At 40.3% G+C, this 16,015-nt stretch overlaps 1 protein-coding gene across 4 annotated transcripts in view; it reads left to right on the forward strand.

The window, feature by feature from the left end:
* LOC133250622 (zinc finger protein ZFP2-like) overlaps positions 1-15,053 on the forward strand; it is a 29,112-nt gene extending 14,059 nt beyond the window's left edge. For 2 of the 4 annotated variants that reach the window (XM_061422048.1, XM_061422049.1), the window contains exons 2-6: positions 7,225-7,314; positions 7,829-7,955; positions 8,598-8,678; positions 9,506-9,588; positions 10,070-15,053. In XM_061422048.1, the coding sequence (XP_061278032.1) occupies positions 7,282-7,314; positions 7,829-7,955; positions 8,598-8,678; positions 9,506-9,588; positions 10,070-11,956 (2,211 nt within the window). In that variant the 5' untranslated portion in view covers positions 7,225-7,281 and the 3' untranslated portion in view covers positions 11,957-15,053. The remainder of the gene's footprint in view (positions 1-7,224; positions 7,315-7,828; positions 7,956-8,597; positions 8,679-9,505; positions 9,589-10,069) is intronic. The other 2 variants (XM_061422050.1, XM_061422051.1) reach the window with 2 other exon arrangements.
* Positions 15,054-16,015: the final 962 nt, after the last annotated feature.

Consider the following 16,015-nt stretch of genomic DNA (forward strand, 5'->3'; position numbering starts at 1 on the left):
CATTCTAAAAAATGTATGTTATTTCTCCCTTATTACACGTTTTTTGTCTTTAATGTCATATTCTTGTTTAACACTTAATTGATTGTTGTAGTTATAGTTTCTTTGTACTTCCTTTGTACTTCCTTACTTAATCTTTGTACTTCCTTACTTAAATGGTTGTTACACAGGCTTTACTGTATATTTACTTTACTAATGGGACTTTTCTTTCCTATACATTCTTCTGCTCGTAGCCTTTTCTTTTCCACTTAAGAGAAGACCCTTTACTATTTCTCTTAGAGTTGTTTTAGATTTGATGAACTCCTCTAGTTTTTGCTTACCTGAAAGTTCTTTGTCTCGCCTTCGATTTTGAATGATAACCTTACTGGGTAGAGTATCTTTAACTTGTAGGTTTTTCCCTTTTAGCACTTTCAAAGTATATGCCCCACTGTCCTGCAAGGTTTCTGCAGAAAAATCAGTTGATAGCCTTAAGTGGGTCCCTTGTATATGACTCCTTGTTTTTTCTTACTGCCTTTAGAAGTCTCTGTTTACCTTTTGAATTTTAATTATGATATATTTTGGTGTGTGTCTCTGGGTTCATCTTGTTTGAGACTCTGTGCTTTCTGTAGCTGGATATCTGTTTCATTCTTCCATTTTGGGAAATTTTCAGTCATTCTTGTTGTTGTTTAGTTGCTAAGATGTGTCTGACTTTGTGATCTGTGGACTGCAGCACGTCAGTCTTCACTGTCCTTAAGTATCTCCCAGAGTTTTCTCTGGGAAATTCATGTTTTTGAGTCAGTGACGCTATCTAATCATCATATCTCTGCCACCCGCTTCTCCTTTTGCCTTCAGTCTTTCCCAGCATCACGGTTTTTTCTAGTGAGTCAGCTCTTTGCATCAAGTGGCCAAGGTATGGGAACTTCAGCTTCAGCATCAGTCCTTCCAATGAGTATTCAGAGTTGATTCCTTTAGGATCCACTGGTTTGATCTCCTTGTATTCCAAGGGACTCTCAAAAATCTTCTCCAAAACCACAGTTCAAAAGCATGAATACTTTGGCACTGAGTCTTCTTTATAATCCAACTCACACATCCATACATGACTACTGGAAAAACAACTTTGAATAAACAGAACTTTGTTGGCAAGTGATGTCTCTTCTATTTAATACACTGTCTAGGTTTGTCATAGGTTTTTTTTCCAAAGACCAAACGTCTTTTAACTTCATGGCTGCAGTCACCATCCACAGTGATTTTGGAGATAATGAAAATATGGTTTCTGCTTCTACTTTTCTGCCCCTTCTCTTTGCCAGGAAGTGATGGGAACAGATACCATGATTGACTTAGTTTTTTTAACGTTTAGTTTTAAGCCAGCCTTTTTACTGTCCTCTTTCACCCTCATCTAAGAAAGCTCCTTAGTTCCTCTTCACGTTCTGTCATTAGAGTGGTATCATCTGCATTTCCGAGGTTGTTGATGATGTCTCCTAGCAGTCTTGATTCCCACTTGTGATTCATCCCGTCTTGCTGAAGGCAATGGCACCCCACTCTGGTATTCCTGCCTGGAAAATCCCATGGATGGAGGAGCCTGGTAGGTTGCAGTCCATGGGGTTGCTGGGAGTCAGACACGACTGAGCGACTTCACTTTTACTTTTCACTTTCATGCATTGGAGAAGGAAATGGCAACCCATTCCAGTATTCTTGCCTGGAGAATCCCAGGGACAGGGGAGCCTGGTGGGCTGCCGTCTATGGGGTCACACAGAGTCGGACACGACTGAAGTGACTTAGCAGCAGCATTGAAATTGAATAAGCAAGGTGACAATATACAGCCTTCTTGTACTCCTTTCTCAACTTTGAACCAGTCACCCTTCCTTGTCTGCTTCACTTGCTTTTTGATCCACATACACGTTTGTCAAGGAACAGTTAAAGTGGTCTGGTATTCTCACTCATTAGAATTTTCCACAGTTTGTTGTGATCCACCCAGTCAAAGGCTATAGCATACTTAATGAAGCAGAAGTAGATGATTTTCTGAAACTCCCTTGCCTTCCTATGGTCCATAAGTGTTGGCAATATGATCTCTGTTTCCTCTGCATTTTCTAAACCCAGGTTGTACATCAGGAAGTTCTCGGTTCATGTATTGTTGAAGCATAGCTTGAAAGATTTTTGAGCGTAGCCTTACTAGCATATGTGCTGTTGCTGCTGCTGCTGCTAAGTCACTGCAGTCATGTACGACTCTGTGTGACCCCGTGGACAGCAGCCTACCAGGCTCCTCCGTCCACAGGATTGTCTAGGCAAGAATACTGGAGTGGGTTGCCGTTTTCTTCTCCAGCATATATGAAAAGGGTGCAATTGTATGGAAGTTTGAACATTTGGGGGCATTGGCCTTCTTTGGGATTGGAATGAAAACTGTCCTTTTTCAGGCCTGTGGCCACTGCTGGGTTTTCCAAATTTGCAGATGTATTGAGTGCAGCACTTTAACAGCATCATCTTTTAGGATTTTAAATAGCTCAGCTGGAATTCCATCACCTCCACTATCTCTGTTTGTAGTAATGCATCCTAAGGCCTACTTGATTTCACACTCCAGGATGTCTGTCTCTAGGTGAGTGAGCACACCATCGTGGTTATCCGTGTCATTAATACTTTTTTTTTAATAGGTCTTCTGTGTATTTTTGCCACCTTTTCTTAATCTTCCCTGCTTCTGTTTGATGATACCGTTTCTGTCTTTTATCATGCCCATGCTTGCATGAACATCCTTCATATGTCCAATTTTCTTGAAGATATGTCTAGTATTCCCCATTCTGTTGTTTTCCTCTATTAACTTTGTTTTTTGTTTTTTTTTTCATTTAAGCAGGCCTTCTTATTTCTCCTTGCGGTTTTCTAGAATTGTGCCTTCATTTGGGTATATATCTTTCCTCTTCTTTGCCTTTTGTTTCTCTTTGCGCAGCTATCTGTAAAGCTTTGGCTTCAGACAACCACTTTGGCTTTTTTCATTTTTTTCTTTGGGATGGTTTTGGTCACTGCCTCCTGTACAGTATTATGAACCTCCATCCATAGTTCTTCAGGCACTCTGTCTACCAGATATAATCCCTTAAATCTGTATGTCATCCTCACTTATAATGGGTATGATTTAGGTCACACCTGAATGGCCTAGTGGTTTTCCCTGCTTTCTTCAATTTAAGCCTAAATTTTGCAATCAGGAACTCATGATCTGAGCTACAGCAAGCTCTGTGTTTTCATATTTTTATCAAATACATTTTTCCCCTCTTTTTCTCTCTTCTTCTGAGACCCAATTACAAGAATGTTAGAATCATTTATATTAGACCAGAGATTCCTTAACCTGTCCCTTTTTCTTCCACCACAACACACAGTTTGAAGGATCTTAATTTCTTGATGAGGAATCAAACCCAGGCCCACAGTAGTGAAAGCACTGAGTCCTAACCACTAGTCTGCCAGGGTATTGCCATACTGTTCTCATTTTTTCAAATTTTGTTTTCTCTTTCTGTTTTTCTGATTGGGTGGTTTTTGTTATTCTGTCTTCCATATCAGTTGTGTGCTCTCCTGTGCCCCCTGATCTGATGTTAATACTCCTAGCATGTTTTTTTGGAGAAGGCAATGGCAGCCCACTCCAGTACTCTTGCCTGGAAAATCCCATGGATGGAGGCGCCTCGTAGGCTGCAGTCCATGGGTTCGCTAAGAGTTGGACACGACTGAGCGACTTCACTTTCGCTTTTCACTCCCGTGCATTGGAGAAGGAAATGGCAACCCACTCCAGTGTTCTTGCCTGGAGAATCCCAGGGACGGGTGAGCCTGGTGGGCTGCCGTCTATGGGGTCACACAGAGTTGGACATGACTGAAGCAACTTAGCAGCAGGAGCAGCATGTTTTTTATTTCAGTCATTTTATTTTTCACATCTGACTGGTTCTTTTTTATTGTTTATGTTCCTTGTTACAACTTTAACTATGTTCATTCATTCTTTTCTCCAGTTATCATTCTTATTTGTTGCTCTTCTTTAGTCACCAAGTCATGTCCAACTCTTTGCAACCCTTTGGACTAACAGGGTCTTTCTGTCCATGACATTTCCCAGGCAAGAATCCTGGAGTGGGTTGGCATTTCCTTTTCCAAGGAATATTCTTGATCAAGGGATCGAACCCATGTCTCCTGCATTGACAGATGGGTTCTTTACCACTGAATGACCTAGAAAGCCGTAGCATTCTTGTGCTTTACATTTCGTGTTGATTTCTGCCATATAACTGAGAATCAGTCAAAAGTTTACATAATATGTATGTATGTATGTATCACTTCCCTCCTGAGTCTCCCTCTTCTTCCCACATCCCACCCCTGTTGGTCATCACAGAGCACCAGACTGGACTCCCTTTGTTATTAAGCAACTTCTCACTAGTATTTTACACATGATAGTGTATATATGTCAGTGCTGCTTTCTGAATACAGCCCACCCTCACCTTCCCCTTCTGTGTCCACAGTTTCTTCTCTGCCAGGTTCATATATTCCTGAACATGCTATATTCCATGTATATGCGTTAATATATGATTCTTGTTTTTTTTCTCTTTCTGACTTCACTCTGTATAAGATGGTCTAGGTTCATCCGTTATAACTGACTCAGACTTGTTCCTGTTTATAGCTGGGTAAAATCCACTGTATTACTGCACCATAATTGCTGTATCCATTCATCTGTCACTGGACATCTAGATTGCTTCCATTTCCTAGCTATTGTAAATATTGCTGCAATAAATACTATAATTTAGTAGTGTGATTTCTGAGTCATATGGTAGATTTATTCTTAATTTTTAAAGGAATCTACATATTGTTTTCCATTTGGCTGTATCAGTTTCCTTTTCCACCAGCATTCCCTTGCTGCTTTTAATCATTTTTCTTTGTGTTTAATTTTTGTTAGTTTGAATAATATGTATGTTGGTGTCATTCTTTTGAGGTTTTTCTTTACGAAAGACTCTGGGCTTCCTGGACTTGGGTGACTATTTCCTTTCCCCTCACCCTAAGGAAGTTTCCAACTGTAATCTCAAATATTTTCTCATACCCTTTTCCTCTTCTTCTTCGGAAACCCCTGTCATTTGAATATTGGAGCATTTAATTTTGTCCCAGAGTCTTTAAGACTGTCCTCATTTCTTTCTCCTTCTTTTTTCTCTATTCTTCTCTGCTTTGGTTATTTCCACCATTCGATCTTCCAACTCATTTATCCATTCTTCTGCCTCAGTTATTCTGCTATTGGTTCCCTCCAGTGTATTTTTATTTCAGTTCTTATGTTTTTCATTGTTGATTGTCTGTTCTTTGTCTTTTATATGCTAAGTCACTTCAGTCGTGTCCCATCTGACTCTGTGCAACCCTATAGACGGCAGCCCATCAGGCTCCCCCGTCCCTGGGATTCTCCAGGCAAGAACACTGGAGTGGGTTGCCATTTCCTTCTCCAATGCATGCAAGTGAAAAGTGACAGTGAAGTCGCTCAGTCGTGTCCGACTCTTCGCGACCCCATGGATTGCAACCTAACAGGCTCCTCCGTCCATGGGATTTTCCAAGCAAGAGTACTGGAGTGGGGTGCCATTGCTGTCTCTTATAGGTCCTTGTTAAATGTTTCTTTTACATTCTCAATCTGTGCCTCCATTCTTTATCCGTGCCCACATATTATTTCTGAGGTCTTGTATCATCTTTAATACCATTACACTGAATTCTTTTTCCGGTAGACTGCCTATTTCATCTTCATTTGCTTCATCTGGTGAAGCCCTGGAATTCTTTTACTAATGCTTTAAACTGATTATTTCATATATTATTTATCTGTGTTAAATTAGTTGTTTCATCTATGTTTTATCCTTGTTCTTTTGTTTGAAACAAATTCCTTTATCTTCTCATTTTATTTCACTTTCTCTGTGAAATTAAGTGAAACATTTACCTATCTCATCTTTGAAGGTGTGTCCTTTTGTAGGTCCCTATGCAGTCTTTGTATGCAGTAGCTTTGGTGGGAGAGCTGGATTTAAGCAGAGAAGAATCTTCCTTGGCAGTCCCTTGAGTGAGGCTCCACGTTCCACTACAGTGCTTGATACCTGGTAGTGGAGCTCGGTTCCCACAAGCTGTGTGGCATGGGCAAAATTTAAGAAATAAAACTTTAAAAATTAAAATAAAGGGGCTTCCTTGGTGGCTCAGTGGTGAAGAGTCCACCTGCCAATGCAGTGGGTATGGGTTTGATCTCTAGTCCAGGAAGATCCCACATGCCACAGAGCAACTAAGACTGTGTGCCACAACTATTGAGCCTGTGCTCTAGAGCCTGGGTACTGCATTACTGAACCCACATGCTGCAACTACTAATAAGTCCGTTCATCCTAGAGCCTGTGCTCCAGAACAAGAGAAGCCAACCCAATGAAAAGCCCATGCACAACTACAGAGTAGCCCCAGCTCACTGTAACTGAGTATGGCAAAGAAGACCCAGCATAGCCAAAAATAAGTAAATAAATCTTTAAAACAAAAAATAAAATGTGGTCAGCACAGAGTATGTCTTTCCTCGGGGCGTCCTTGTTAGGAAGTTGTGCTGGTGATACAGTGGCTAGAGCCAGAGCCGTGTGTGAGCTGTTTTTCTCCTGTGCACAGTGGCTGTCACTACCCTGTCATCAGGGGCAGGAGCCAGGTCTGGTTCCAAGGTCCTGGAAGCAGAAGCCCTGAATGTTGCCTCTCAGTTGGTTCTGTTCTCTCCATGTTTGCACTCTCTCTGCTCCCACCAACTGTACCTTTGCCTGGAACAGGAGGGTTTTTGTGGGCCAGACACACACTGAGACTGTCTAGGAAGCCAGTCAGGTATACAGACAGCTCCTGATCCACAACATCCACAAGTCCCAGCACTGGCCTAACTCACCTTATTCAGATACAGTACTGGGTCCAGATCTGCTGCATACCCTCAAGTGTGCACTCTACTTGACAGCAAACACTAAAACCAGATCAATTCCCCTCCTTTCCTACCTGACTCTGTGGATCATTTTTACAGCCTTGGTTTTAGACATCGTTCTGTCTCCAGTTTGTTTTCAGTTTGAAGGGGCTCCATATAGATGTATTTTTGATATGTTCCTGAGGGGGAGGTGAGCTCAGGGTCCTACTTCACCTGCTTTCCTCTCAATGTGACATTTTCTGAGTGTGCAGGGATATTCAGGAATTTCAAACTAGAATGGAATGACTTTCGCACAGCGATTGTGGGAATTATGATCATCTCTGAATGCCCATGCCTTCTTTATTTTCTCATAGGTCTTCTTTCTAAGGACCCTTTATGCGATCCTGAGGAAAAGATAGAGGCAAGACAGGATGGTAGCTGAGTGTTTGAGGGATTGTTCTCAGGTAAGAAGACAGGGCATCCTTATACAGAGTGAGCTGCTGCATGCACCACATGGAAACATTTCCTTCTGGTTAGACCTATGTACACAGCTTAAATAAAGCTAGTCTGAGTCCCTTTTGAATTTCCTCCCCATGTGAAAGGTCTCATATTGATGAGGGATTACTCTGAATAATCTTAGTATTTCAGTAATTGCCTTCTGATATTGTGTCATGATTGCTGCTGCATTTGTTTTATTTTGACTGTTCTGACATGGTACAGAATGAGGGTATATATTTCTTAGTGACCTTATTTACTAGCTTGCCCAATTATGTGTAATTTGTTTAGGACTGTGTTACTGGTTCCATATCAGTCACAAATGGGTATAGCTAGAAAGGAGAGCTAAGACCATTGTGTCCTGGAAGAGAAGATGAGAGACCTTGAGGCCCTCTGTTGATATTGGGGCTCCCTTCCTCATTCTCCACTGTACATTGTTGGAGATCTTACTTTACTGAAACTACTTTTCGTGTGATGGTTTAGGACTCAGTGACTTTCACTGATGTGGCTGTGTACTTCAACCAGGAAGAGTGGACTTTACTGAATCCCTTTCAAAGAAAGCTATATAGAAATGTGATGCTGGAAAACTACAAGAACCTGACCACAGCAGGTAAGGCTGCCATCATTCCATTACACTCTTAGGGAATGGACATATATGTGCTGTACCTTCTATGTTCCAAGATGGGTGATGCCAACCTGAACACAATGGAAACTACTAGACACTCGTATCTAAGGAACGAGTTTTACTCCAGTATACTTTCTGTAACAATGTGCTTTGAGAACTAACAGCATTATCATGACTCTTGTTTGAAATATGCATTCTCAAGAGTTCACCTTTGGCATAGTGTCAAACTTAGAAATTTGGGCCCAGTTATCTGTTTTAACAGGCAGTGGGCATGATTCTTGAAACTAGCATTTGGCAACCACTAGTTTAGCAGCTTCTCCATGAGACCAAACATCTCTTTTACATTTACTTCATTTCCCATTTAACAACATTCTCAGTGCTTTGTAAATGTTCACATAGGTTTGAATATGTTTTTCACTGACCACAGATACAATCTCTTTGACACACAGAAAGAGGAGCTATTTGCCTTTTTATCTCTTTAAAAATTATTACCACACAACAACAACAACAAAAAAATTATTACCACATTCATTCTAATGACTTGATTAGATATAGGACCTGATTCATGGGAAGGTTTGTCATGCTTGGCAGGGACTTTTTCATTAGTATATCTTTCGTCATGAACAGGATATCAAGCAATCAAACCCACTTTAATCTCTTGGTTGGAACAAGACGTATTAAAAACTGTGGAGAGAGGAATCCTCCAAGGTGAGCAATTATAAAGAACTTCCCATGTCAATTCAATTTCAGTGTGTTTTGAATTTATAAGAAGGAGGCTTATTGAAATGTGCTTTCTCTCAGAAGGCTGAGGATATTGGTTTCTAATGTTCCGTGGCTTCTTGAACTTCTCATACGTACATACATTTAATCAGACTTTCCTGTGACCTCACAAAATAGCCTTTTTTTTTCTGTATTAGTTAAATTTTTTTTTTTTTTTGAGGGGTGGGGGTGCTGTATATAGGCTTTTTGTTGCTGCTTGCAGGCTTTCTCTAGTTGCAGCGATCAGGGGCTACTCTACTTTTGGTGTGCAGGCTTCTCATTGGATAGTTTCTCTTGTTGCAGACAATGAGCTCTAGGGCCTCCAGACTTACTAGTTGTGTCACTTGGGCTCTACACTGCAGGCTCAGTCATAGCACACAGCCTTGGCTTTTCCACAGCACATGCCATATTAGCTTCAGGACCAGAGATCTCACATGTGTCCCCTGCATTGGTAGGCAGATTCTTAATCACTGGACCACCAGTGAAGTCCCTTAGTTTTATCATGTAGATGTATATTCTTTGTCCAGAACTTTCCCTAATAATATTCTCTTTTCTTCCTTTTTACTCTCCATAGACTCATCTTTTAAATCAAGTACTCAATACATATGTATATTCTTGCTTAATTTTTGTCATTGTCAAATTCCTCACGTGTGTCTTGCCTTTTTAAAAGATATGTTAAATTGGAAACTTACACAGATGAGCCTTATTGTTTTTAACCCCTTTACCATCCACTTCTTTGTGCAAAGTCTTAAATTTATTATTCTCTTTTCCTTTAGAATGGGAAATGCAACTTATATCCAATGACTTGGGAATTCAGCAGGATATTTTGCCAGAAAAAACATCAAATAGGGTACAAATGGTAAGATCAGTAAGTTTCATTCATAAAAAAATACTTATTTTCCTTTTAGTTAATACTGGGATTTCCATACAGCATGAACATTAGTGATAGATATTTGAGTGGCATTCACCCCAGATAGCAGTGTCTGTCAACAAATTCTGATTATGATCAACTTGGGAATATCCTAACCCAAGGTTCAAAATAGTTGCTGCAGACTTCCCACAAGGAATCATTCCCATGTATATAATTAGACAATGAACTTTGAGAACAATTCAATGAAATTGTAGTGAACTGTTTTATGATTACAGTATATGGCACCTCATTGTGTCAAAAGATTTCATCATTAACTTTAAAGAAATCAACAGGGCAGGAAGTGTATGAATATAACGGAGATGGTAAAAATCATCATCCTCTCTGTAATGATGTTTCTGTTTTGAGATGGGTAGGATCAGTTAATGAATCTAAGAGATCTTTGAATCATCATCCATCCATTTCTCCACAGACACAAAGCCACAATGGACAGGAACTGTATGACTGTGAGCACAGCTGGAAAGACTTCAGTGACAGTGACTACTTGTACCATAGTACACAAAGGAGAACTGAAAATGGAGGCAATTCTCATGAATATAGTCATTATGGAAAAAGCTTCCTTATTCTGCACAATGAATCCTTTACTGGAGAAAAATGTTCCATGTTTAATCAGTGTGGAAAAGCCATCAGGCTGACTCCAAATACTGTGTACTGGCAATCTAGCATACAAGAGAAAGCCTTAGAACACAGAGATTGTGGGCAATCCTTTGCTAATGGGTCTTTTCTTCAGGCACAAGTGAGAGCTCAGAAGAAAAAAAGACATGACAATTGGAATGAATGTGGGAGAGCTTCCATTCAGTCAGCAAGCCTCCAGGCACATGTACCAACTGACACAGCTAACAAACATTACATATATGAGGATTCTGGAAAAGTCTCTGATGCAACCCTAAGCCGTAGACAACATATAAAAACACACACTGTAGAGAAGCCTTTTCAGTGTGACACATGTGGGAAAGCCTTTGGATCATCCTCATACCTACGCATTCACATACGAATTCACACTGGAATAAAACCCTACAAATGTAAGAGATGTGGGAAAGCATTTGTATCCTCCTCATACCTTCAAGTTCACAGTCGAATTCATACTGGAATAAAACCCTACAAATGTAAGGAATGTGGGAAAGACTTCTCTCAATCCTCAAACCTCACTGGACATATGAAAACTCACACTAGAGACCAGCCCTATAAGTGTAAAGTATGTGGGAAACACTTCCATCGATCCTCAGACCTCACTGGACATACGAAAACTCACACTGGAGAGCAACTGTATAAATGTAAGGAATGTGGGAAAGCCTTTGGGTCATCCTCACACCTTCGTGTTCACAGTCAAATTCACACTGGAATAAAAATATACAAATGTCAAGAATGTGGGAAAACCTTCACTGGTTCCTCTCGCCTTATTGAACACATGAACACTCACACTGGAGAGAAGCCTTTTAAGTGTGACACGTGTGGGAAAACCTTCACTCAATCCTCATGCCTTACTAAACATATGAAAATACACACTGGAGAAAAGCCTCTTAAGTGTGACATATGTGGGACAATGTTTACTCAAACTTCGTACCTTACTCAGCATATGAGAACACACACTGGAGAGAAGCCGTTTAAGTGTGACAAATGTGGGAAGGCCTTTGCTGCTTACTCATATCTTAGTAACCATTTCAGAACTCACACTGGAGAGAAGCCTTTTAAGTGTGACACATGTGGGAAAACCTTCGTTCAATCCTCAGGCCTTTCTCAACATAAGAAAACTCACACTGGAGAAAAGCCTTTTAAATGTGACACATGTGGGAAAACCTTCAGTCAATCCTCATACCTTTCTCGGCATATGAGAACACACACTGGAGAGAAGCCTTATAAGTGTGATACATGTGGGAAAGGCTTTGGGTTTTCTTCTATTCTTCGTAGGCATTTACAATCTCATACTGGTGAGAAGACTGCTAAATGTGAAAAATGTGGGAAAACCTTCACTCGAGCCTCAGGCCTTACTCAACATATGAAAACACACACTGGAGAGAAGCCTTATAAGTGTGACAAATGCGGGAAGGCCTTTGCTGACTCCTCGTGTCTTACTAAACACTTTAGAACTCACACTGGAGAGAAGCCTTTTAAGTGTGACAAGTGTGGAAAGTCCTTTGCTGTTTCCTCTCGTCTTACTAAACATTTTAGAACTCACACTGGAGAGAAGCCTTTTGAGTGCAATACATGTGGGAAAACATTTACCACTTCTTTGTCTGTTACCATGCACAAGCGAAGGCACACTGGAGAGAAACCATATTCTTGTAAGGAACGTGGGTAAACCTTTTTATGTTCCTCAATACTTACTTCCTATGTACAGTGACATTGGGAGAGAAGCCATTGGAACATGATATGTGGGAAAGCCCTTGGTGATTACTCCTGTCTTAACATTTTGTTTTTAATATTTGACTGCACTGTGCAGCATATGAAACCTTAGTTCTCTGACTGGAGATCTAACGTGTGCCCCCTGTATTGGAAGGTAGAGCCTTAACCACTGTAAACCAAGGAGGTCCCCTACTAAACATTTTCAAAATCAACACAGGAGAGAATCCTTTTGAGGGTAATAAACATGGGAAAGGATTGATTCACCAATTCTTCACCCTTTACCATTCACTACTGTATGCACACTGGCAAAACACTGTAAATTTCAGGAATATGGGGATCAGTTTTATCATTCATATCTCAGTAGTAATGGAAAAAATAAGGAGACTAGCTCAGGTTTCCTTCTGCCTTGTCTTGTCTCTAGAGCAAAGCCTAGAGTTCTTGATCACAATACACACACACAGTTCAACCAATGGTGACTCCTGCACACCAGGTCCCTGCAGTGGCATGAAAGATGAGGTGATGCCTTTGCACCAGCCAGGTAGATTGGAGCCCAGATAGCTACAAGGGCAGTTCCAGGAGCTACTGGGCTCCCCTGAGCTGGGAATACAGAGCACTATCTTGTGGGGGCTTCTTCCTTGAAATACTTCTTGCAGGCTGATGTGTGTCAAGACTCACCCTTCTTTTTGTAGATGACATAATCCTATACGTATAAAACTCTAAAGATGCCTCCAGAAAATCATTAGAGCTAATCAATTAATTTAGCAAAGTTGGAAGAAATAAAATTAATATGTGGAAATCCTTTGCATTCTTGTACATTAACATTGAAAAATAAGAGATACTAAGGAAACAATTCCATCACCATCACAACACAAAGAATAAAATACCAAGGAATAAACCTACCTAAGCAGACAAAAGATCTCTGTACAGAAAATTTTAAGATACTGATGAAAAAAATCAAAGGTAACACAACAGTTGGAGACATGTATCATGTTATTAGAAGAATCAATATTCTGAAAATGACTACTATCCAGTGATATCTACAGATTCAGTGCAATACTGATGGCATTTTTCACAGAACTAGAAAAAAATTTTTTTTTAGTTTGGAAATTCAAAAGACCCCAAATAGCCAAAGCAGTCTTGAGAAAGAGGGTGGAGGTGGAGCAATCAACCTTCATGACTTCAGACTATACTACAAAGCTACAATCAAGACAGTATGGTCCTGGCACAGAAACATAGACCAATGGTAAAAGATATAAAGCCCAGAGGGAAACCCACACACCTGTGGGCACCTTTTCTTGGACAACGGAGGCAAGAATATACAATGGAGAAAAGACAGCCTCTTTTAAAAGTGGTACTGGAAAAACTGGACAGCCTCATGTAAAAGAATGAAATTAGAACACTTCCTAACACCATACACAAAAGAAATTTAAAATGGATTAAAAACCTAAACGTAAGGCCAGAAATTATAATATTCTTAGAGGAAAATATAGGCAGAACACTCTTTGACATAAATGACAGCATTCTCTCTTTGACCCACCTCCTAGTGTAATAAAAATAAAAATAAACAAATGGGACCTAATTAAATGCTCTAGCACATGAAAGGAAGCTATAAACAAGACGAAAAGACAGCCTTCAGAATGGGAGAAAATAATTGCAGTGAAACAACTGAAAAAGGATTAATCTACAGAATATATAAGCAGCTTAGGCAAATCAAATACCAGAGAACAATCCAGTCAAAAAATCAGCAGAAGACCTACACAGACATTTCTCTAAATAAGACATAGAGGTGGCCCCCAAACACATGAAAAGATGTTCCACATCACTCATTATGAGTGAAATACAAATTAAATCTACAATGAGATATCATCTCACATTGGTCAGAATGCCCGTCATCAAAAGATCTAAAACAGTAAGTGTTGGAGAAGATGTGGAGAAAAGGGAACCTTCTTATATTGTTGGTGGGAATTTAAGTTGATACATCCACTATGAAGAACAGTATGGAGATTTCTTCAAAAACTAGGACTAAAACTAATGTGACCCAGCATCCCACTGCTGGGCATATACCATGAGAAAACCATAATTGAAAACAACACATGTACCCCAGTGTTCATTGCAGCACAGTTTGCAGTGGATAGGACAGAGAAGCAAGCCTTATGTTCATTGACAGATGAATGAATAAAGAAGTTGTGGTACATATATACAACTGAATATTACTCACCAATACAAGCAACGTACTCGAGTCAGTTCTGGTGAAGTGGATGAACCTAGAGCCTGTTACACAGAGTGAAGTAACTCAAAAAGAGAAAAACAAAGATTGCATACTAATACTTATGTATGTGATTTAGTTGCTAAGTCATGTCCAACTCTTGTGACCCCATGGACTGTAGCCTGCCTGGGTCTCTGTCCATAGGATTTTCCATGCAGGAATACTGGGATGGGTTGCCATTTCCTTCTCCAAACATATATATATGGAACCTAAAAACTTATATTTTTTAACCTATTTGCAGGGAAGCCATAGAAATGCAGACCTGGAGAACAGACTTTTGGACTGAGGCTGAAAGGGAGGAGGTGGGGCAAATTAAGAGAACGGTATTTGAATCTGCTTGTAACACGGGAGACCTGGGTTTGATCCCTGAGTTGGGAAAATCCCCTGGAGAAGGGAACAACTACCCACTCCAATATCCTTGCCCAGAGAATTCCAGGGCCAGAAGAGCCTGGTGGGTTACAGTCCATGGGGTCCCGAAGAGTTGGACACAACTGAGCAACTTGGAAAACCACTTAGTCAGACACTACTGAGCAACTCACTCATTGACATATACACTACCATGTGTACAATAGATAGCTAATGGGAAGTTGCTATACAACACAAGGAGCTCAACCTGGTTCTGAGGGGTAGGATAGTGTGCGTGTTGGGAGGGAGGTTCAAGAAGGAGGGTACATAGGTATTCTTATGGCTGATTCATGTTGTATGGCAGAGACCAACACAATATTGTAAAGCAATTACTCTCCAATTTAAAAAACATTTTTTAAATAAAGTTCACCTTTCCCCACCAGCACTGACTGTCAGTGATGTCTGTCCACTACTGTCCTTGCATGACCCATTGGATTTGACCCACTCTCTGGTACCTGCTTGTGAACAGGGAATTCCTGTTTTTGTATGACTGAGGCAGCTGTACTTGTGAGACTGCTGACCTCCCCCAGCAGGCTGCCTACAGAAGTGACCCTGCATGTGAGTATTTTAAAATACTGTTTTGTGGGACTTCCCTGGTGGTCCAGTGGTTAAGAATCCAGCTTGCAATGCAGGAGATTCAGGAGACACAGATCCATTCTCTGGGTGGGAAACAAGCATCTCACATGCAGTGGGGCAACTAAGCTATTGCACCACAAATGGAGAAAAGCCCCTTACAACCTTGAAGTCCCAGTGCATCACACACAAAGAATAATGTTTTGTGTGAGATGTTTTGTTCAGTGCATTAAGTCTTGAAATAACCAGCTAACCAGTTTCTTTATATTCTCTTTTTTCATATGCTACATTTCTCCATTTACAATCTGACTTAGTAGTTTTTTAAAAAACTAACATTTTCTAAGAATCTGAGTTTTGGTTTACTTAATTCATTTAAAATACCCATTTTAAATAAACCGCTAAAGGTCAGTTTTCATTCCAATCCCAAAGAAAGAAAATGTCAAAGAATGCTCAAACTACCTCACAATTGGACTCATCTCCCACACTAGCAAAGTAATGCGCAAAATTCTCCAAGCCAGGCTTCAGCAATATGTGAACCGTGAACTTCCAGATGTTCAAGCTGGTTTTAGAAAAGGCAGAGGAACCAGAGATCAAATTGCCAACATCTGCTGGATCATGGAAAAAGCAAGAGAGTTCCAGAAAAAACATCTATTTCTGCTTTATTGACTATGCCAAAGCCTTTGACTGTGTGGATCACAATAAACTGTGGAAAATTCTGAAAGAGATGGGAATACCAGACCACCTGACTTGCCTCTTGAGAAACCTATATGC

The sequence above is a fragment of the Bos javanicus genome, chromosome 7 (genome assembly GCF_032452875.1).
Source record: "Bos javanicus breed banteng chromosome 7, ARS-OSU_banteng_1.0, whole genome shotgun sequence".
NCBI classification, from domain to species: domain Eukaryota; kingdom Metazoa; phylum Chordata; class Mammalia; order Artiodactyla; family Bovidae; genus Bos; species Bos javanicus.